The sequence below is a fragment of the Ciconia boyciana genome, chromosome 10 (assembly GCF_034638445.1).
Source record: "Ciconia boyciana chromosome 10, ASM3463844v1, whole genome shotgun sequence".
Lineage (NCBI taxonomy): Eukaryota > Metazoa > Chordata > Aves > Ciconiiformes > Ciconiidae > Ciconia > Ciconia boyciana.
Genome location: NC_132943.1, coordinates 17,401,670 through 17,424,209, shown reverse-complemented (window position 1 = coordinate 17,424,209; position 22,540 = coordinate 17,401,670). Strand labels below are relative to the sequence as shown.

The 22,540-nt window shown below is 43.2% G+C and overlaps 2 protein-coding genes across 8 annotated transcripts in view; both read right to left on the bottom strand.

Moving 5' to 3' along the window:
* Positions 1-701: 701 nt before the first annotated feature.
* On the bottom strand, positions 702-4,565 carry RPL37A (ribosomal protein L37a). Its single transcript, XM_072874209.1, has 4 exons — positions 4,406-4,565; positions 3,611-3,739; positions 2,242-2,324; positions 702-995 (listed from the first exon to the last, which is right to left on the bottom strand). The coding sequence occupies exons 1-4, from the start codon at positions 4,406-4,408 to the stop codon at positions 932-934; spliced, it is 279 nt and encodes a 92-aa protein (XP_072730310.1). The 5' UTR covers positions 4,409-4,565; the 3' UTR covers positions 702-931.
* A 151-nt stretch (positions 4,566-4,716) lies between these two features.
* SMARCAL1 (SNF2 related chromatin remodeling annealing helicase 1) overlaps positions 4,717-22,540 on the bottom strand; it is a 42,400-nt gene continuing 24,576 nt past the window's right edge. For 2 of the 7 annotated variants that reach the window (XM_072874202.1, XM_072874203.1), the window contains 8 exons: positions 22,161-22,301; positions 16,302-16,520; positions 15,425-15,495; positions 13,620-13,722; positions 12,314-12,496; positions 11,703-11,803; positions 10,071-10,167; positions 8,383-9,664 (listed from right to left, as the gene is read on the bottom strand). In XM_072874202.1, coding sequence (XP_072730303.1) covers positions 9,461-9,664; positions 10,071-10,167; positions 11,703-11,803; positions 12,314-12,496; positions 13,620-13,722; positions 15,425-15,495; positions 16,302-16,520; positions 22,161-22,301 — 1,119 coding nt within the window. In that variant the 3' untranslated portion in view covers positions 8,383-9,460. Of the gene's footprint in view, positions 4,882-5,012; positions 5,195-5,627; positions 5,890-6,157; positions 6,372-8,382; positions 9,665-10,070; positions 10,168-11,702; positions 11,804-12,313; positions 12,497-13,619; positions 13,723-15,424; positions 15,496-16,301; positions 16,521-22,160; positions 22,302-22,540 lie in introns of those variants that run through there. The other 5 variants (XM_072874206.1, XM_072874207.1, XM_072874205.1 and 2 more) reach the window with 5 other exon arrangements.

The following is a 22,540-nucleotide window of genomic DNA, read 5'->3' as shown; positions in this document are numbered from 1 at the left end:
CACCAAAAAGGCCAGACAAAAACAAACCTCAAGCCAAATTGAAACTCACCTGACAAACAGACCATAAAGAATATTCCGGCATCTTAAGCTTGGTAGTCTAAAGAGATAATTTGGAGGCAATTATTAACTCAAGCAGCAGCTTTTCCTCCAAGACTGAATGTTCCAGGAGTTCGCTCAACATGAAAATTTATTGTTGCAACTCGGTATGGATTAGGGAACTTGAACATACAGACATGGGAGCCTGCTATCAGACCTAGGAAGAGCGAGCCATAGATTATGTTCAGGTAGACTAACCTTGAGATCTGCACACAACAGGCTACAGGCTGTAGTAAGCAATCATCTGTAGCTGGCGCTGGAAAATAAAGCAGCACCAGCCAGCAACGGAGGATGATAGCTGCTCTTTTACCATTCCAATCTCTGCCCCCAAGCCAGTCATGATGCTCTTTTTTTCTCTCCATCTTGCAGCACACACCCTACTCCCTTGAGCCCTCCTCAAAGGCAAATGGGAAGAGGCAGAGTGATGTTTTGCATGTTCTCTCCTCCCCTCTTACATCTGTCCATTCCTCCACTCATGGAGCTCTACACTGTTCCTCAAGGCACAGACATGAAGGACATATCAAGATGTGCCAGGCTTCTTCAAGCTATTTAAGCTTTCCTCAGATTCACCTCAACGTATTCAAGCAACCAAGTATGCAATTAACTGGAAAGGAAAAGTGTTTTTTAATGGCTTCACCAGTAACAAGAGCTGCTCAACTACTGGATAGAACGACTAATGCCTCCATAGTTATAAATACAGTACAGCAAGACAGACAGTACTTTTTGCAGAAAGCTGAACATGATTCCACTCCATTATCACCTTTTTATTGTTAAAAGGACAGATCTTGACAGTGGAAAAAAAAGGATGTTTCACAAGGAGAACAGGATGTAGCTTCTACTGGTCCTTCAATTCCTTCAGTCTTCTGATCGCAGATTTGACTGTCACTGCAGAGGTGGTACTGGAAGAAGAAGCAGAGTCATCTGAACACGGCAGTAGAACAACCTGCGCCAATGTTATTTTTTGGAGAAAGCACTAATAATTTCAAATAGTTATCCCCAACTGCATTGTCAACAGGGGGCTAATTCCACTTTGATTTTCATGACAACAAAGCGTAGGCCTTTGTCTACAGAAGCACACACAACTTTCACAAGCTACGTCTCAACCCAAATTATCCAGTCATGCATCAATCACGTGCACAAGCATGTGGGCTCAAATTCTTAGCGACTGTTATGCGTGGGACAATAGTGTCTTCTACCAGAATTGAGAGGGAAGGAGAATAAAGAAAGGGAGTAAGCAAGGGCATCGTCACAATAAGGACTATAATGATTCAATGCTTTTAAAACAAAAACAAAACATGGAAATAATTTTCCTTGGAGTAAACCTGGTTTTGCCTATTGCATCTGTGTCTCTGAACTGAAAAGGCTAGGGTAGTAATCACAAAAGAAATGCTGCTTAGGCTTTGAAAGAAGAAGTAAGAGTTCCCTTAGACAATTAAAATTTGTATACAGTCAAAAGAATCAAGGAAGGAAAAATAATCCCCAGCTTAGAGGCATAATTTATTAGAAGCTGTTGAAGCTCTTTTTAGAAGAGGTCAGAGGGACATCTGTCAGGTGTCATCCACACAGTTGATTCCACCCTGAGATGGCTGGATGAACCAGCCATCCTCTCTGCTCCTTTTCTTCCAACATCACCAAAAGCTGGCCCAAGTGTAACACCTCGTACAAGCAACAACTGTAGTTCACATCTCCAGTAAGACATGCTACTACAGCCAAGGCACAAGAGACTACTTAAATAAAAGTATTTGTTTCAGCATTTGCAGATGTATCAGTTTCTTTATTTGAAGTTCGGGAAAAGATGCAGAGCTTGCATTTTTGAAGAATAAAACAACTGCTTTGATAAAGCCCAAGAGTGATAATGAAATTTTGGAGGGACCCACCAAAACCAGCAGCAGTAATATGACAGATAAAAGACAATATTCTCAGAAGCTGCACAACAGATACTGGAAAGAATAGCAATCAAATCCAATTTGATCCATTCCAGTAAAATTTTAACAATGCAGGCAAGAAAACCCCCACATATCACTAACTCGAGACAGATCTACTTAATGGTTAGTAGATTAAAATTAAAAAAAATTAAATAAACAGCTGTGTTATGCCTCAGCTATGTGAGAATAAATGCTGATAGGAGCTTCTTTATTTCCTTACTTGTAAGTCCAGGCACCACCAGCAACTGTCTTCATGCAGGATCCACAGTGCCAGATACCCACAGCCTTCCTCTTCATTTTGGTCTGTAATAAAAGGTTAAAAAAAAAAAAAATTAAAAAAAAATGGCACTCTCTATCAGCTGAAAAAGCCAAGAGAACTTTTACTATCATCCAAACAACAAACTTCAGGTGAGGACATCAGCATCACACCACAGCATTACCTATAAGCCTAGTTAAGACAGGCAAGGATCAGGGAATGTTTTTATTCAGATTCTTCAGAACAGGGAAAGTCCTTCTGAAACACTTTTTTGTTCAGACATAAAGTGCGTAATTTCTAAGCACATCATCAAAAACTCAGCTCTTTTTGAAGGAGAAAAATAGTAAGGAGTTACATTGGTCATAATAACTGATATTCTTACCTGGTTTGATAACCAATGTAACACCACTATTATTAGTGCTCCCTGGACATCCCAAGATTGCTCTAAACTGGACCCCCTTTGAATAGCATCTAAAGAGTGGTGGGTACTGAGCTCCTTTCACCTGGGCAAGTCTCCATCACCTTGCAAAGATGACAATGGGTTTGCCTACACCTACACTGGATTTAGGCGGCTCTACAAATGGGGTTACCAACATCCTCACTTCACATAAGAAAGACATGAAATATAAAAAAACACAGATGGAAATCTTTTTAAATTTCCAGCCACTTACAGATACCTACTTTATAGATATCACTAAAAATTATCTGTGTTGATAATTGTTGCCCAGCACAAGTGTTGATAGTTGTTGCCCAGCAGAAGTTGATGGGCCTCTCAAACTATCAAACACCAGACTTAAGAGTGAATTTTGATTATGTACATGAGCAGATAAGATTAATTCTTATCAGAAATTTGTCCCCATCCAGAGTTATACAGCACACAAATATAAGTAAGCAACTGCAATCAAAAGTTTTAAGTGGGAAAAGCAAGGACTCTTCCTCCTCCAGGTAAGCTGTAAAGTTACTGAAGAAAAAAAAAAAAAGCCCAAGTGATGCCTTAATTATCAGGATAACAAGTTTTAATTCTGTCAGGTCTTTTTATTAGATACCTAAAACGTACTGTATGGCAACATTTCTCACTATTTTGTGTAATGAAATATAATTTATGCTTGTTTTCATTTAACTACCACTAAACATGCACACGAAATGTCTACTAACTCTTTTTATTCTATAAGGGATTCTGATAGTAGCCTAAAGCTCACAAGAAACTAATCACTGTCTCAAAACTAGTCAAGTTATCTCTTCAGTAGAAAAATTACCAAAGCATCAAGTTGCATTTGTAGCATCAACAACAAAGTTATTTTTAAAGACTTTTTTAGGGAAGGAGGTCTCTCACCTTGCCACAGAAGGAGCAGGTATACTTGGCATGCTGGCTAATTTCAATCTTCTTCACCATTTTCCTAAGGGACGCACCGTAACGGGTACCATATTTACCTACAATCCCAACCTTCTTGGTGCGCTTAGCCTGTTGGGAGGCAAACCAGAATAAGCTTCAACTTTACTGAGATCGCCATCTCCTCCGCAGCTCTCCTGACGCGACAGCAAAGCACTCAGCACTCAAAAGCGGCGCTGCCGCCGACCAACGCCTCTCCCTGACGTTGTAAATAGAGTATTAGTTATAAAACGGCGAGAGGCTCACGCTGCCTCAGCCTCCCAGCTCCTGCTGGGGCACTTCGGGCAAAGGGCCGCAGTCTGGCAGCCAGGCAGGAGCAAAGCCGCGTCCCTCCTCGGGGCCAGCCCGCTCTCAACATGCAACGCTGCAGCCAGCAGAGTCGCCCACCAGGGACACCGCCACCCCCCGACCGCGCAATCCGCTGTGAACCCGAGCCCGGCCTCTTCCTGGGACGCCTATTCGGTCTTCCAGCGTCTCCCCCCCGGCCTGCCATTCCCCTCGCTCGGACCATCATCTCCCACAGGCCGCCCCGGCGGGAGCGATCCCCTCTCGCAGCCCAGCCCGGGGACGGGGCCTGCTCGGGGACAGAGCCCACACAGGGCCGGCCCGCAGGCCCTCCCGGTCCGTGCCCCGCCCGCAGCGGGCTGCGCGCTGCCCCCCGCCGTGCCCTGCAGCCTCAGCGCGGCGGTCGCGGGGCGGATGGCGGCGGATGGGCCGCGGCGCCCCGACCCCACTCACCATCTTCCTGCCCGGCGCCGACGCTGAGAGAGAAACCCCCCCCTGCGCAGGCGCAGTATGAGCCGTCGCCGCCGGAAGTGACGGATAAAGGCGACAGAGCGTAGAGCGGATGGGAGTCGGAGTGGGTCTGTCTGCACCGTGGTGGTGCGTAGCTCTATGGTCGCGCTCTATATTGTGTACGTTTATCCTTTTATCTAAAGCCTAAAGCACACAAACCAGAACGCAGTTGCAGCTTGATGTTGGAAGACTCATCGCTCGGAAAGTGCCGTGAATCAATGTGAAACCCAAGCAGTACATCAGCCCCAGCAGCGCTGCACGGGAGATGTAGCACGAGAGCTCAGATTCCTGGATTTCCACCCAAGGAGGTCACACCAGGAAAGGAGATGGAGCAGTTACATTCACTCCCCTCATTTTTAAAGAGAATAAGTAGTAGGTAGATGTCAGAATTAAAACAGGAACAGCAAACCAGACTGGAGCTGCAGAAGGGGTAAAAAAAAAATTTATATAGATATATAAATCAATAAGGATGAATTCTAATCTTAAAACATACTAGCCCTAAACCCAGAGGTTTCAAGATAACCCAACCGGGTGCCACCATGGCATCTACCCGATTTCCTTGGGTCATCCAGCGTTGAGACAACCAGCCTCAAAAGCCTCCGTGTGCTGCCATGGAGGTGGACTGCCGGCACCCAGATGGTGCTCCCGAACCCCCGGGGCACCCGAGCCACCTCTGCCACCAGCACCAAAGCACGAGGCCAGGACCCGGGAGGGCTCCCACACTGCTCAGACCTGGCATGGGCGAGCGAAACGTACCAACGCCCCTGAGCTGCAATGCTCATAACAGGATTAACAACCCATTAACCTCCATTAAGAAATGTAACCCCTCAGCCCGAGAGCTTTTTAATGCACAGAGCCAGCTGCAGCTCATCCTCTCCCACCAGGAGGGAGCCAGGGCTGCCCAGCCCACCTGGAGAAGCCATCCCCAGATACTTTTTGCAGGTGCTTTTCCTCCCACGACAGCCCCATACCCACCCCGGCTGCCTCGACCCATAACAGCCCTCCTCTTCATTTGCAGTCTATTTAATTAATAGGGAATTAACGACTGGAGCATACCCTGCCACTAGGTTAGCCTTTCCCTGGCTGGGGTCTGTACTTTCAGAGATGCTCATGGACAGACACCACACCCCCTCCTGGCTCTTGCTTTGAGCATTTGAACACTCACATTTTTAATTCCCTCTGTCATGCCAGGCTCCCTGTTCCCGGATCATCCCTGCAAGCTCTCCTCCCATCCAAGCAGATCCTCCCGGGAGCTGGTGGGCCAGAACCCTGTTCCAGATGAGGGCTCAGCGGGGCTTTAGGCAACAGTATTTGTATCTCCCTGTGTTGCGTCAAAATCTCATTTGATGTATCCTAGGAATATATTTGCCCTTTTCAGATCCTCATCATAATGATGACTCACATGATACATCTTTGATACCAACATACTAACAGACAAAAAAAAAAAGAAGAAAATAAAAAGTTCCTTTGGCTGCTTTGTGACTATTTGGTTAAAAAAAAAAATTGTCAGCCAACACATCAGGACGGAGGATCTACTGCTGTTCTCCAGCCTTTATCTACAGAGTTAAAGCTCGCTGTGACAGTACAGCACGTGGTCATATCCTTCACCTACCAGTATTACAGACAGCTCTGCCAACAACCAAACCCAGCCCCCTCAGACAACAGCCATTCCCAGCACTGCCAAAATAAACGTACATTTCCAAGTGACTGAGATGGTGGATGGATGCAGACAGGCCAGCACAGCTCCAGAAGACTCGCCTTGACAGTCCACCACCTCGAACCCTTCTGCATGCCCCAGGCTGGCCAGCTTCATGTACTGAAGATGTAGTTCGAACTGCTCCACTTCATTGTTCGGGTATTTTTATCTGTTGTTCCTGGTTTGGCACCCTTCCTGAAAACATGCCTTTCTCTAACATCAGTAAGAGCAGATGCAGGTGAACAAGCAGGTAAACAGTCACAGTAAGATGCTCCAAGATCCAGTAAGATGGGTCATTCCCTTTACTTTATTGGGCTTTAGATAATGCCAAAAAGTTAGTTATACCATCTTCAATGGGCAGGTGTAAGAGTCCCCAAAAGTCCCCCCCAGTGCATGTTCCTGAGCCTGCCTGTGGGTCTCATTGGCAACCTGCACAGTACCTTGTACAAATTCTCATCAGCAAGCCTTCGAGATCCTGTCTGAGCCTGCTGGCAGCTTCCCAACCACCTCCTCATCATATTAATGACAGACTAATAGTGTAATTGGGCTAAGGCCTGCACAGTCTTTCCAATCCCTTGATGTAATGACTAAAAGCACTCTCCTGCAAGATTCTTCTCCCCTTTTTTCACCCAGCAAGGATAAAGTGAATCTCAAGTGTACTTCAAGAGCCTTTGTAACTCTGCAGCAAACCAGCTGAGATTTTATGGGCCCTAACAAAGAAAGAGTACACTTAGCATTCCTCTAACAGGGCTGGGATTTATCAATATATGGGTAAGATAAATTGAGTTTATGAGAAGCAGAATTCTCCAAGGGTACTTTCAGCAGATTTCAGAAAAATAACTGTTTTGAAGTAGCTGTAGCTTTACAAGGAGGAAGAGAATGACTCCTATAGGAGTCGACAATATGGGTATACAAATAACGTCTTCCATATTTTTTTTTCAGTAGGCAGACAGCAACATTTCTCACCCCTTACTCAGAACAACCCTCTCTGCAAGTAGAAAGATCACATGTCCTAGAAACAGATTAAATACTCTGTGTTCAAGAGCAAAAATGTCAAATTTAAAAATGTCGAAAAGTGTGTATTTTCGACACACTGGCCAGCTGTTGGAGCAAGAGAAATTATGTTTAGCGCTCTGTCTCAAATCCAGAGATAAAGCATTTCCTCCAGTTGGCCAATCACACGGTCCTTGGTCCTACTCCTCGTCACTTGCACACGCACCAAAGCACCTTCTGCAGTCATGAATGAAAAGCAAGTCTCTACCCAGCGCAATCGCATACACAGCCTGTAGGGCATCTCCATGACCACACTTGCTGAAAATGGGATAATCAAACGCTCCAATGCAGGAAAAAATATCCCAGTTATTATCAGGTGGATCTTCTAGCACAAACTTTTTCATCCTTGACTGTCGAAGAGAGGGCTTTTTGTCAGTGTCTGGTATCTGTACACAGCCAAGCATGCTGCCTGCGCAGCATGTTAGCTCCTGGCCTCCAGAAGCTAAATGTAAGCCTTGAGTTTTCTTTTCTCCTGCCCTTCTTTACAGATTATGGCTGTAAAACATAGCTAACTGGTACCTCTGTAAAATTATATCTTCTCCTGTGCCCCAGGTCACGTGCTTAAAACTACCCCATTTCCAAGTATCTTCTAGTACTAAGACCAGAAGCATGAAAGACATTCATTTGGGATCACGCTACACCACATTGGCAATAATACACAAAAAAATGAAAAAGAGCCAGAGATGCCTGAAAAGATCGGTTGTGATAAACAGAGCCATTTGCCTTTACATCAAGCCAACATCAAAAGTGGCCTCTAGAGTTTTTGCAGAGGCATCACCACTGTGAAGTGGAATCAGGCCATGCCCAAGGGACAACAAATGTGTCACAAGCTCCTGAAAGGAACCAAAGAGTGGTTTTGCTCAGGCAGCACCGAGGCTGGGAGTTCAGGTCTCCCAGTTCACAGGGCTGGGAGACTATCACAAATCAAAAGCAGGCATTTTAATCCCTGCATCAAGCAACAGTGCTGCTTTTGGCATTCTCGGTGTAACCTGCACAGAGCTGTAATGGGAGCAAATAACAGGTCCTAGGGTACCAGCCTAAATGTCTTATGGAAGTAGTTGTTGATTCATCTATAAGTAAAGTATCATGGGAGTTTCCCTTTTGAAAGTTGATGCATTTCAGAAAGCACAAAAGGAAGGGTCCCCAAAAAGACCTATCTTTCAGCCATTGCAAATATTTAAAAAAAACACTAATATTTCCACTGCATTATGTATTTCTCAAGCTTACGGTCCAAATGGGAGATGAAATTCTAAAACAGAAAAAGTACCAAAAGCTTGGGAACCACAACTTAAAACAACTTTTTATTTAAACAGCTCAGTCCAGAATCAGTTTCTTACAAAAAAAAAAAAAGAACAAAAGTCCGCACATGTCCCTCTCCTCACTCATCTGTGGAAATCAGTCTTGAGTCTTGAAGAAAACACACACACACCCCCTTCCTGAGCAGCTAGGCTTAATCCCTGGCAGTCAGCACAAGCTTCACCCTCCACTGAGACAAGAAGCGAGTGCCATGGAGCAGGTCCTAAGATTTAGCAGATGAGGCCAGAGATCAGTGTGCCCAGGCAGACATGTGCCTAACAGGCAATACACACTTCCTGTCAGTTATACTACTTAGTTTCAAGGTACTGACTGCTTTGCACAGACAAAAATCTGGGGCTCTCCCTCCTCTCCCCCACCTCCACAAAACATCAAGATCTGTCTGGATCTTTTCTCCTCACTGCCAAACTGAATACTAGAGGGCCAGTTTGTGAGTGACCCAAGTAAGGGCCAAATTTTGCCAGTGAACTGACTCCTATAAATACAGACTAAAATTTTGCCAGTGAACTGACTCCTATAAATACAGACTAAAATTCTTGGAGAGGGAAGACTGATTGTTAAAAGCACTCTGCAGCTGCTGAGAAGTTAGTTTTCACAACAGTTCTGCCTTGTGGACAGACAACCATTATCTGCTTTTTAAACAAAACTACTGTGGAAGCTGACGTGCTGAAAATAAGCAGCATGCTACTTGCCCATGGCCACTCAGTCATCAGCAAAACCAGGACTACAAAACCTGCAGGCTGCCAGTTGTGCACTGCTCATCTGTCACGCTGTCAGATTGCCTTCTCATCCTTTGAGATGAAATGCGCTGGAGATACAGAAAACTTAAGTCTTTTATTTTTGAAAACTCAAAAAAATAATACTTGATTGCTTTTGTTTTCTCTTTTTTAATAAAAAAAAATATCTCTTAGCCACCTTCTCTTTTGCTGTCACCATTATACTTTAAAAAACTCTTTAATATGCCGCTTTTTGGGGGGACTCACTGAACATGTCTCTCCTGTATCTTGCAAGGCACTGCCAGAGTCAGACTCACAGGAAGCATCAGCTGCCTCCAAAAGCAAAACTTCATCAGTGTCATCTTTGCTTGCAGAGAAGGTCTTCTGGAAAAGGTCGTAGATGGTCTTTTGCTTTGGATCTGGCTGAGAAATTAGAACAGACAGAATCTGAATACACATTGTCATATAAAAACAAAGTGAGCAACAATCAGAGGGCACTCCCCCTGAGACAGTGCACATGTGTGGATATCTCATATATGATATATATATATATCACACATACATACACACACATACACATATATCTCTGAGACATATATATGCTATCCAGGCTATCATGTCTCCTTGCATGCAGCAGGTTTGGAAACTCTCTGCAGAGAGTCCAAGTAAAGGCATGGATCCTGGGAGGAGTTGGAGAATCTGGTCTGTGGCATTACAGGCAGAACAGGTGTAAGGTCAGCCTGCCAATCACCTGCCAGTCTAGATGTACACAAGCCAAAGCCCATTCAGCCTCTCCCAGGGACCACCAATATTCCTTCAGGTCAGTTACCTTAGGGCAGTAATTAGTGGATTCAGCTGTTTTGGAGAAATTGGTTTCTGAAAGACCAGCTTCCCCCAACACTTTGATTTTCTCTTGAATCATTGGCCTAGGAGAGATAAACAGATATTACTGAAAAGAAGAAAATATCATGCAAGGACACTGTGTCATTTACTTTGTGTAGATGAAAAAAAACATTAACAGGGGTATAAAGATGGCTTTTCTACCAAAACTTGTTAGTTCCTTAACCTGTCCTGCTCTTGTTTATGATGACTGTACGCTGTCTTGGGATATCAATCAATCCAATTTAAATAAGTAACAAGATGACGATTTCAGGCTATAAATATTTGGAGAACACACATATCCAACAGGGAAACTAGTTGACTGAGGCAACACTAATGGTATGAAGTCAGAACAAGAAGATGCAGCTAAAGGGAGTCCCAATAGCCTGTGTGTTCAGTCTCCAAGGCAAGCAATGGTAATCCCCACCAACAGACACATCAGCATTTCTAGGGTATCTCCCAATGTACTGCAGGAGGAAGAATTCACCACTGGCCCAAGAGCCCGAGAGGTCCCAACCACACCTGCAGACTGCACACTTTGAAAGAAGCAAAGGCCACAGCACAATTAATGCATTTACCAAATAGCCTTGTCGTTGTCTTCTTTTTCTCGCCTTTAAAAAGGATGCCACTGCCCTTCTTTGAAAAGCCATATTTCCCTCCCATTAAGCACTAATGACTGCATGGACAGCATTTCACAAATAAAGGCAGAATTACTGTCAACTTTCCATGAAACGTGGGCAATGCACCAGTTCCCAGACCCCTGCATTGTAGGTTATAATTATTTGCCATCATGATATTCTGGGAACTGCACAAGTTCACTTAGTTCATTCATTCCTTTAAACAAGGTAATAAAGATGTAATTTTGGACTTTAAATGAACCAGCTAGTGGATAATTTCTTTTCATCATTTGCAGGTCTGTTCCCTTGCAGCACTAAGGATTCCTCAGATCCTCCCCTTCCCCAGGATGTCAGATTCCCCAGCCCTAAGGACCAGTGTCCACTGATAGCTCTCACTGCAGCCAAAAAGTCTCTGACCACAACTCTCCAGAGGTGGGTCAGTAGCACTTCTTTAAACCATCCAAAGGGCTCAGTGAAGAGCAAGAGGAAAGCAACAGTGCAGTCCTCCTCCACAGCTCCCTGTCCAAGCACTCCGCAGCCAGATTGCTCCTCAAACCTGATCCACAATACACTGAACCATCTCCAGTGTCTGTTGACTTTACTTGAAAGTACTCAGCACTTTACAGTACCCCAGCACACAAATGCTCTGGGCTGTAGCTAAGACAATTCCTTCTCCTTATACAGAGGCTGTGAAGGTTTTAGATGCATCAACTCTCCCAGAATTTCTCTCAACAGCCCTTTCTTTGTCAGATAACTACTTTTATTCCTCCTGCTTGTCATCCACTTAGTTATGTCCACTGTGGCCAGGACATGTCACCAGCTCATAGTAGCCCTGATTGGCAGTTACTACTCCTCCCCTCACATGCTGTGGAAATCAGCACTAACATTAAGCCCCTTACATCACATATGTGACAAACAGTGAAAAGAGGTGGCAGGAGAATCAAAGTGTCTTTCTCACTTCCTACCATAAGTACTCATCTGCTGTGTCTTTAGCCACCAGGTAGTGAACATTAACAGAGCTGGTCTGTCCAATTCGATGTGCCCGATCTTCTGCTTGGATCAAAACCTTTATGTAAAAACATGACAAAGAAAATAAAGTAAGAGATGCAACATCTAAGAAATACTGTAAGCACCAGAGAACAGGGAGATCTCCTTTCTTGTGCTTAGGGACTGTTTGTCATCTGGACCCTATTAACACCTGCATCCACAAACACAGATTAAACCCAGAAGTAATCTGGTGCACCGGGTTCCCAAAAGGCACTGAGAATTTTTCAAAAGTAGAGGGTCAGCATTGATGATGGACCCTTTCAGGTCTTGGCTGGGCATGTTGTTGAGAGCTCTGTCAAGTTAAGAAACAGGAGCATGTTTCCCTTTCACATCATCTTTTCCAGTCAGCAAGCTGTGTAACCAGCCTCACTGGTTCAAGCCCAGGCACCTGGGGGTACACAGACAAGTAGCCATGAGAGAAAGAAAGATAAAAACCCTGGAGAAAGTCCGCTGCCCATTACATCTCCCAAGCGCCAATGTTTCTGCTCTCCAGGGAGCACCCAACCCCTGTCCCCTCTAGGACGCATACCCCCGGATTCCAGAAGAGCTCTGCAAACACCACCAGGTCCGCAGCAGACAATGTCAGGCCCATGTTTGCGGCAGTGAGGGACAGGACAGCCACAACCTGCTTCTCTGAGAACTGGAACTTCTGGCACAGAGACTGCCGCTCGGCTGAAGGTGTGGAGCCATCAATACGGATGTATTCAACATGCTGTGAAAAGGCAGAAGACACTTTTTAGAGGCTTTGTGTCCCCTTTCCCGTATCCTCCTTCCAAGTTTTAGTGGATTGTTTCCCTTCCCCATAGCAGAACCAGGAAAGTAAAAAGTCAACAGTTGTATTTTTAAGACCTTTCCTCATCTTTAAGGCAGAGGCACTGTAGCTCAGCATATAACGTACCTCTCCTCTGTTCACAATGCATGACTTGCTCCTATGTCCATTGCTCTCCCACGAGTCCTGAGCAACAGGAAAAATAGCAACAAGCTGGCAACTCAGGGACAGTGGAAAGGCAACTGGATTAATACGAATTAATAATTGTACACTGTCTGTGTGCTGATGTTACAGCTGCTACAACCTCTCCAACCTCCCTAAGTCTTCCCTTGTTTGCAATGGGAGGAGATGGGATCCTACACATCCTAGTTGCCCTGTGGTAGGCTCAGAAGAGGCACAACAAACTTGGGTGATGCAGGGCCATAACTCTTCAGTGTCCAACCTCCTTGCTCTACTGGAGGATGCCACCACAGAGGCAGCAAAGTCACCAGTGCCACTGTGGTTTATAGTTTGGAATATTAACTTACACCATCCTTCACACTGCCCCAGGATGACCCAGAACTCTTTCGGAGCATCCATGGAAGTGTCCCATGAATAATTAGCCAAACACTTTTGAAGTCAGAGAGATGACTGGCAGGTCTATCAAGTCTCCCTACAGTATCCCAGTTCAAAAATGTAAGAGCACCACAGAGATAAAGGAAGGCAGCCATAACTGGACTTGGGTCGTTACATTCTCCCTCTCTGAGGAAAGCCTGGAGGACAAAGCAGAGATGGCCACACACAGTAACACTCCTCCAAGAATTCACAAGCTCCAGGGCAGACGATGGAGATTAAAGAACATTAAATACAACAAAAGCCATTCAGCTAATACAAAGTGCATCCTGTGAGTCATTCACCCTGACAGCTCAGCTCCCTCTGTGAAGGGCACATTCAGAAGCACAGCAAGTAGAAATTATCTCTGCCACTAACTTTCATAAACTATCTGACCGGCCATAACTCTGGGGAGCTCTTAAACAGCTTTGAAGCTGGAATAGTGAAAGTTAAGACGACTCAGTCAATTACTTACTTTCTTCTCCAGCTCTGCAACTATTGCATCCAGCATTATCTTGTGATGAGCAAACACCAGGAATTTATGATTCCCACTTTCCAGTAACTCCAGGATGTATTCTCTACATGAAAGAGGGAAAAAAAAACCTCCAAAACTCTATAAATTATGTGCTGAGAGAATACAGGCTTTGCTCACAACAAATTGTAAAGATACTGCTCATCTATACACAGAAACTAGGAAATTGGCTAGCATAAAAAAGTTATGGTAAAACGGAAGTAGCAAGTCAAGTCTCCTACAGATTGAAAAAGACATTGCAGGAAAATCCATTCATTTTTCTTCATCACAGCTGGAGAGCTGCCTACATTTATACTTGTGTATCACTGAGAATCAATTTATTATATCCTACTTGAAACAAGACATCCCAGACCTATCAACTGGAAGTCATCTATAGTTATTTGATGATCTCATTAACCCTTCTGTATTTCTAACTTTTGCACAATCACAAGACACTAAGATAACCTGTCTATAATTATCCTTTCTATGTTTACTTAGGATTGTTTTTATTTTAGAAGAAAAGGTCTCTGAACACATGGATCAGAGTATCCTAAAGGTAGCTTTTCTTGCAAGGGTTCACATCGACAATTTACTACAGCTTAACAATCTAAATACATCAGCTATTTCCAGAAATTATCCATACGCATATAGGCTAATGACCAATGAAAGGTAACAAGACTCCTTTTCAATGCAGTTAAACAGTGTTAATTAAATGAAGACATGTGGCTTTTGCCATGGACTAACAGCAGAGCTACAGAACCCATTTCTGTGTAGTGACTTGTGATACAATCATGTCAACTGGAGCCTGAAAAACACCTATAAGCCCCAAATTTGTAACTAAGTATAGCAACAGCCATCAGAACAGATGACACAAAGGTCATCTTTTCTTTGGAATAGCAAAGTTTTTGCAAAGATCAGGAATACCAAGTTCTTTGCTAAATACAACACAGCTTAGGTCAGCAGCAGCTGTCAGAAAACACCAAGTGGGATTTCCAGTGCTATATTAAGATGTATTAGTGCTTTGCAGATAGCACCCAGGGTTTGTGATGTTCAGATCCCAATTATGTGACAATATAATTTAACAAAGAAATCTGGGAGAGAGTGGGATTGCTGGATTGTAAAGAAAAACAAATATCAAAGTGAACATTCAGTGTAGCAAGCAGATGCCAACACATTACAATTATTTTATATCTCATTCCCACATTCCATTTAACAAATGGCTAGTCATTTCAATGGGAGCAATGGAAGACACTGTCATCAAGGGTAAGACATGTGAGCTCCTCCCACATGTGAGCTCTGTGGAAGAGCCAAGAACTTCAGTAGGGGCTGTGACATTCTTACAGCATGCTACAACTAAAGCTCAGTCCATCTCATAAGCTTTTTGGCTCAGGGTTCCTGCTGCAGCAGGACTGCAGCATGTGTTTTCTCAAATTCTGTTGATACTTTTAGTTTCATTACTCCCCCCCTCCTTAAACTGAAATAGGGTCTGGACCAGTGAACTTGATCCACGTCCCAAACACCAAGTAATTTTAGATTGTTCAAATGACAGTTTAGATCCATATCTGGAATGAAATCAGAAGACTTACTCAGCCTAGGAACTCCAAGAGAACAAAATGTTTAGTGCGTTGTAATTAAAATCAATTTTTTCTAAGCTGGCTTGAGGCTATGCTTCATGTCCCTGCACTATTATGTCTAAGGCACCATTTTCCTGTTCTCAGCAGAAAAACATATTTTACTAGGCAAGAATGAAGCAATGACATGCAGCTTACATGACCGAGTGGATTTTAGCTTCTGCTGTTCTGTTGTAGAAGAGGAGAAGAGCTTCCTTCTCCTGTTGTTTCTGCAGAGAGAAAGATAAATAAATGTGAGTCTCAGAGATGCCTTTTCTCTTTCCTGATTACAGATCTGGGATGTCTGCTGCTGCCAATAAATACTTTGCTAAGAAAGAATCAGCCTAAAAACACACAACAAAAGGGAACTGGAGGGGGAAGTCTCCTGCTCACCATGGGGTATGGCAGATACTCACACACTTCTATTTCCGACACCTTCCTACCTCCTACTCAACTCTTACAAGTTGGATGACAAGCATATCACAAACGTAGTTTTAGTTGAGAAAGCATTTCCCAACTAAAATGGCAAGGAAAAACTCCTAAGTTCTTACAGAACTGTAGTAGCAACCTAGGAGCTTAGAACATGCATTTGCCATTCATACAAGAAAAAACAAACAAAAAAGCAAAAATACACTTTTCACATTTCTGGCTACTGCTGTGTTCACAACACAGCTTCAACAAGGCTGTGTTTGTAGGGTGAATGGGATTACAAGGCAAGACAGAAGAGTAAGTACAGAGGCAGGAGGTATGAAAGACAATTAGAAAGGACTAATGAGAGAGGAAAAAAGAGAAGAAAAGGTATTTCACAAAAAGGGACAAAGTAGACCACATAAATCAAAAGGAAAAAAAGCTGAGCTGTTTTGATTGTGTTGTGCTTTCATTTAAAACTGTGCCTTCAACAGCCTTCCACTGTGCCTTCACATGAGGTGTGGCTCTGACCTTCCTTGGAACTCAGGGTACTGTTTTTCCACTGATCTTTTTAAATAAAGGTACCTGAAATACCAGTGGCTCATCATGAAAATAGTTTCTGACTTACACTTTCATATCCTTTGGCCATCTTCTTTGCTTCAGCTGCCAAGACAGCTTTGGTCTTTGCACTAATGCCTTCAGGAGCCACCACAACCATTTTGCGTTGCTTTGCTGGAAGCTGGGAAAGCACATCTGATTTCAGACGTCGGATCATGATGGACTCTTCCAGCAAAATTTTCAGTTCAGTTAAGTTGGATGATCCAGAGTAGTCCCAACCCCACGGCATCTGGGAAAGGTCAAAGCAGTTATCAGTGTCAAACTTACAAGAGACTGACTCTTCTGCTCCGCAGGCGATCCAAGAGTAGAATAAACTTCCAGGGAAACTGGACAAGGCAAGAACTTAATGGTCAGTAGGAAGAGAGATTTGACAAAAATGGCAATAAGATAGAAGTGTACAAACTAATCCACTCAACATGAGAAGGTTACTTATAAACTTCCCTTTTTCCTATCTACAAGTGCTCCAGGAGGTGCAGGGAAGAGGACTACACAGAACCCTACCACAGCACTGTGCCCTGGTATTCATCCTCACACAGCAAGGTGTTTCAGCTCTCCACTTGCAGCTTTGGGCAGGCTGACAGAACTCACTGCAGTTCTATGCACACACATTTACCTCAGCTTTAAGAAGAGACACACACAAAAATCTTCTCTAACAGCATGAGGACAAACATCCTTAAACCAAATGCCTTCACAGAGATATTACACTTGTCTGACATGCCTAGTAAATGCTAAGTCAAAATTGCCTGCTTTCCACTGTGACCTGTCTTTTGATCTGCTTCCTGACATACTCTGTTTCTGCCATTACCATGTGTGGCTCAGACTCAAGCAAACCATAAATAAATTGTGGCCCAAAATACATCATTCCAAGCATTGCTTCTTCAAAGCATCATCACTTCAAAGCTCCCCTGAACAAACCCTTCATTTACTCCTCCTTGAAGCACTTGCCTCTTAACCTGCCCTATCCTCCAAGATCCTGTGCGCAGACAATATATATCTGTTCAATTAATCTCAGCTCATCACTTCTCCTACTAGTAACCCCGCAGACTATCATTTGTTCTCCAGGAAAGAACAACTAAGCTGACAAACAGTGGCATCAAAATTGGTACATTCCCCAAAAGAAACATCTTTAAACAACTTTCTTTTGGACAGGAGACCAATACGGTTTTTTATGCTGGCTTAAAGGATAAAGAGATACTTTCCTTCTGAAGTTTCACAAATAAGTATATGAAATACAGCTACAGTAATACTGAAAACCAAGGAAGGGGGTGGGGGGGAGTCCTCCTCACAGCTCTAATTCCAAGTCTTACTGGCAGTGTCACCAAAAAAAGCCAAAAATACAACCTCTGGTCTTGGAACAACCACCCAAAGTAACCCCCTACATATGTATATGTACACCCTCCTGAATTGAGGAGGATACAGATGGAGATAATAATGGAGATGTGAGGAGCCTCAGCACCAACCCATTTGATCTGCTGCTCCACTCTCATTGCGTCACATTAATTGCTAAAAAAGATTTAACCTTAAAAAAAATTCCATGTTTCTTTTATTTTCCTTCCCCAAGAGAAACCTGCTGCAACACATAACTGGAAGTAAAATAGGAAAAAGCTCCAAAGTATTCACTGCACCCTCCATCCTCCTGTAGAGTGCATGAGACAAAAAATAAATCATACCAACCATGAGGTTAGTCACACTACTGACTGTATTAAGGGATGGTGCTTTGACAGAACAGGGATGAGAACATGCTATGAGACAGAAAGAGGAGGAATCAAACAGCTCATAGGCAATTAAGATCTCTCTGATAGCTGGAAGTGAGCATTCCTACTTCAGGTTGAGGCATAACAGGACAATCTGCAATTCTATTGCTATGTTGTACTGATGTGAACCATTAACTGACTTCAGATTCTGGCACCTATGGCCACCATTAAAACTCATTTAACTTAATCTACTCCTACATAGTTATGGTACCATCTGATTATCTGTAGTTGGTTCATTAAAGCAGGAAACAATTCAAAACCTAGATACAAAGCCAATTTGGATCCTGTAGAGTTAAAACTTTGGCTCCGTCAACAGCACACTGGTATACAGCTAGAGGTAATAAGCCCACCTGGATCTAAGCCAAGCCCTCAAAAAGCCAACATGAGTATTACTGCTCTGCTTTCCTGAAACCAGGAGTGCAATGCAGATACATCCCTCCAGTCCGTGAAAAGCTGGCTCAAGTCTAGCTGGGTTTATTAGCTTTAGTCATGCTGCATGAAAGCTGACAGTGCTGAGCCTCAGCCTTTGTGCCCCCCTTCTGCATTTTGTCAGGCTCTGTGGACCCAGCAGAGCAGATGTACAGAACCAAGAAGGACCCACCTGGTACTGCACCCAGCCTCATAAGCCCTCTGCCCATACTGCTCAGTGCACTGGTAGCTAAGTAGCAGGGATCAACACTGACTAGGCTGCTGAGCAAGACCTGCTAAGGGGCCTGAACACTCTCTTCAGGCTACCTCATTCTACTCGTGCAGTCCATGTTTTTCCACTTTCCACTTCCATAACCGGCAAGTGATACATATGTTTTATTTCCATGTAGAACAATTAATTTCAGAAGAGCAGCATCATCATAACTGAAAGAACAAGGCACAGAGCCAATATACTATCTACTGTCACATTAAAAAAGCATATACAGGCAGAATCCCTACAGTATGTTCAGATTACTATATTTCTTTTATGGTCACTGTTGCTGGAACAATTTGCAAACAAGGAAACATGCTAGTTCTGTGCTGTACCTAGCTAGTGATAAAAAACTATTATTTCTGGAATTATTAAAATATAGTTTAGTACATCCTATTGTGGAAAAGAAGAGAGAGAAAAAAGAAGGACATTTATTTTGCCAAAATACACATCTGGCTTTGATCCATAACATTCCAGAACAAATGCATCCAACTGTGATTTTCTTACCAAAGTGTTAACAGTATCTTACATGAGTCAGTAAACTTATTACAGTGTTAGCAGAAGCTGCCAAACTCTTACAAATTCAGAGCATGTGCTCAGATAGAAATTATTTAATATTTGCCAACATCACCCAGTTTGAAAAATGAATTCACAGCATGTATTTTGGGAAACAGACTTGAGATATTTTGTAAATAAGCAGGTGACATTTCACTTGCTGCATTTTTAAGAGTACAGATGCTGGGAGGTTTAATTACAAAATGATAAACTTTTATTTTATATCTTTTCTAATCATATCTACCAGATATTTGCAATTTTCTGTCATAAAATCTATTATCTTCAAACAGAAAGTTGTCAGGTTTTAGTTTTAAATTGAATGGTTCATGTTTATAAATTTTTCTTTAATCTTATAATGCAAACAGATTTATTATCAACACCAAAACATTTTTACATAGCACCTTTCTTCCTGACAGATCTCCAAAAGCCTTGCAAAACCTCTCTGGTTCTGTGCAATTCCATCCCCACTTATAATGCGGCCACTTTCAGGACAGAGAGAAGAACCTCTTTAAGTAATGACAGCAGGAGAACCTCTTTAAGTAATGACAGCAGAAGTACCACAACAGTTCTTCAGAGAGGATGGAACTCCTGACACAATCTCAGGTAAGAGCTGCAAAAAGGAACATGAGGGACATACCACAATCATGAGGGAACAACTACCATCATCAAAACGCCTTTTAATTTACTCATAGCTGAGTGGATCTATGGCAGCCCAATATTCAGCAGCCCCATTTCTTCCTCTAATACTATCCACATCTCTTCATTTCCAGCAGCCCCACTTCTCTGAACAACCACATTCTTTCTACATGCACGCTATCATTTACTGACATTAACTGTAGCAAAATGTCCCAGGTGAGCACTGAGAAGACCAGTAGTGTTCAACTGTCTAGTAGAGGTGGGTCAAACAGAGAAACAAAATTGTACTAGAAACCCTGCAGAGGTTTTGAAGGGAAGCTGACACAGACTGTGACCTCCACGCTGAGTTTCATTGTAGGCTGAAAACTCATTTACTCAGAATACACTGTTACAACCTGGTTCGTGCAAAACAATTTTATTTCTTTTATCTGATTCAACATCTTACCCGAGGTCCATATGCCTTGTAATTGAAGCAACAGCTAGTCATCCAGAACTTTACCCTCAAAGGGTTTATGAAACTCCAAACCTATTTAGACTCATATGTTGCGATTCAGCTTTCCTTTTTACTGCAGAAAACCAATGAGATTAAACTGCATCTCTTCATTTCCCTCTAGGAAGCATTCTGGACACTGCTCAGACAGGAATCTTTCAACAAAGATAATGAAGCTCAGCAGAAGACATAGCCCTCTCTCTCCATATGATTCCTACTATGGATGGAGAAACAGTAGTTTATTCTCTGCCAGGAAAGCAGTGCTTTGCTAACATGAATGCTGTCATCTTCCAGAACTCAAGTTCTGTATCTGTGATTCTGCATGCTAAATGGCCTTACTTTAATCAATGGCATCAGCATATGAGTACTAAAACCCATGAATCGCTCATTTATCTTGTACATTTGGACAAACATAGAACGGCACTACACTAGCTATGAAAGTAAAAGCGGGCATTCAGATCAAGGAAAAAGGGGACTTGAGAACTTTATATAAGACTGCAATATGAATCTTCTTGATGGAAACTTGGCTTATGTTAGCTACCCCAAAAAGAGAAAAGAAAAACACAAAAGCCTTACAAATAGCTGTAACTATTTTTATGGCATACACTGATGATGTTCAGTTCTTCTGTAAGTATTTTGGAGCACTGAAATGGTCATTTGGTGTTTCCAACCACTCTGCTGAAAGTTATTGCCCAGTCTTACAGAAAATGAAGCACAAGAAGTGAAATGGATTACTCGAGAACAAAGAAGAGCAAGCAAGTCCATGCTCACACTGCCAAGCCATTCTGTGCCACATGCTAACTGCTACATGCTTGCCCTGGAAGAACTGAAGGGCAAGCCAGATTAGAAGGCTCTTGTTCCAAATCAGAACTCGGGAACTTTGGTTCCCCTTTTTGTGTCTGTGCAATCAACACAAGATCCTAGAGCCTTCTTGTACAACAGGCAGCAGCAAGAGCTCTTCTCTTAGCAGTGTGTGTTTCAACACACACAGCAGCCCTACAGATGGCAAATCCAAGCACAGCTGAGTTGCCCATACATTGAGAGCAAGGCAGACATCCGCCATCATGGTTGCAAATGCTGGCTTCCTGCAAAGCCAAGATCTTGCAGTGGTTGGACTCAATGACTCTGCTGAAACCACTGCTGAGCAGCTGGCAGAGATAAGAAAAGTTAATTTATTTTCAAGATATGCCGGGGATCACATCTATTTCCTGAATTAGAAGAGGGTGGAATACAAAGACGGACCATTAAGTTTTCATTTTTTTTACTTGCCTGGAGGTATAAAAATCCCAAATCCCAAGCAACAGAGGCCTTACTTTGTTAAACAATCACTAAAGCAGACTAGAAACTGGGTTTTTTTTGTTTTTCTTAATCAATTAGCCCAAACCTGCAGCTGCTTAAAGGCCCCATAGTTACTCTGCCCATTTAAAACACTCTGGGGGCAAGTTCTTATTAGAATAGGCTCCTTTCCCCAGTTATGGACTGACTTTTTTTTTTTCTTTTTTTTTTTTTTTTTTTAAGCTTTTTACTTCCATGGCTTTTAGGGCAGATTTTGACAAGAAGCGTTACTGCCTCCATGTCTCAGGCCCACCACTGCAGCACCTAGAGCTTCTCAGGTTGAAAGCTTTCAAAATGTTACTCTGGACTGCGACTTTCTCAAAAAAGATGTAACATCAGACAGAAGGAAGGAAAGAAAAAGCCTCCACATTTTGGAAAAAAATGCAGAGTCCCAGTCTGCCACTTCCCCCACTGAAGTACCTTCCTGGCATCACAGTAGCGTAGCCCAAAGGAGTGGAACTGCGGGAAGAAGGCTGGCTGGACAGCCGCAATCTGTGTGTAGAGCTCCGCGGGCCGTGACATGGCAGGGGTTCCCGAAAGCAAGATCACTCTCCTGGCAGCCTGGGAAAGCAAAATGGAGCATCGTTATCATACAGCTTACAATATAAGCAGAACCTGCTAAGAAGTCATCCCCAGTCCTGAAAGAAAATCCCAGAGCCATTGTCCAAGCACCCTAAATGGAAGAGTACTTCACCTTCCTTCCACAGATACTTTCAGCCTTCAACTGCCTGAAGACACTCAAGGACAGTGCTTAAAAGTTCTAGGAAGCAGGACAAACCATATTGTTTCTTATTCATCAT

Excerpts from the sequence above, each read along its gene's own strand:
- RPL37A (XM_072874209.1), bottom strand. Across the intron at positions 2,325-3,610 it reads CCTGCTCCTTCTGTGGCAAG|ACCAAAATGAAGAGGAAGGC; the intron begins GTGAGAGACCTC and ends CTTTTATTACAG. Across the intron at positions 996-2,241 it reads GGTGGTGCCTGGACTTACAA|TACCACCTCTGCAGTGACAG; the intron begins GTAAGGAAATAA and ends TTCTTCTTCCAG.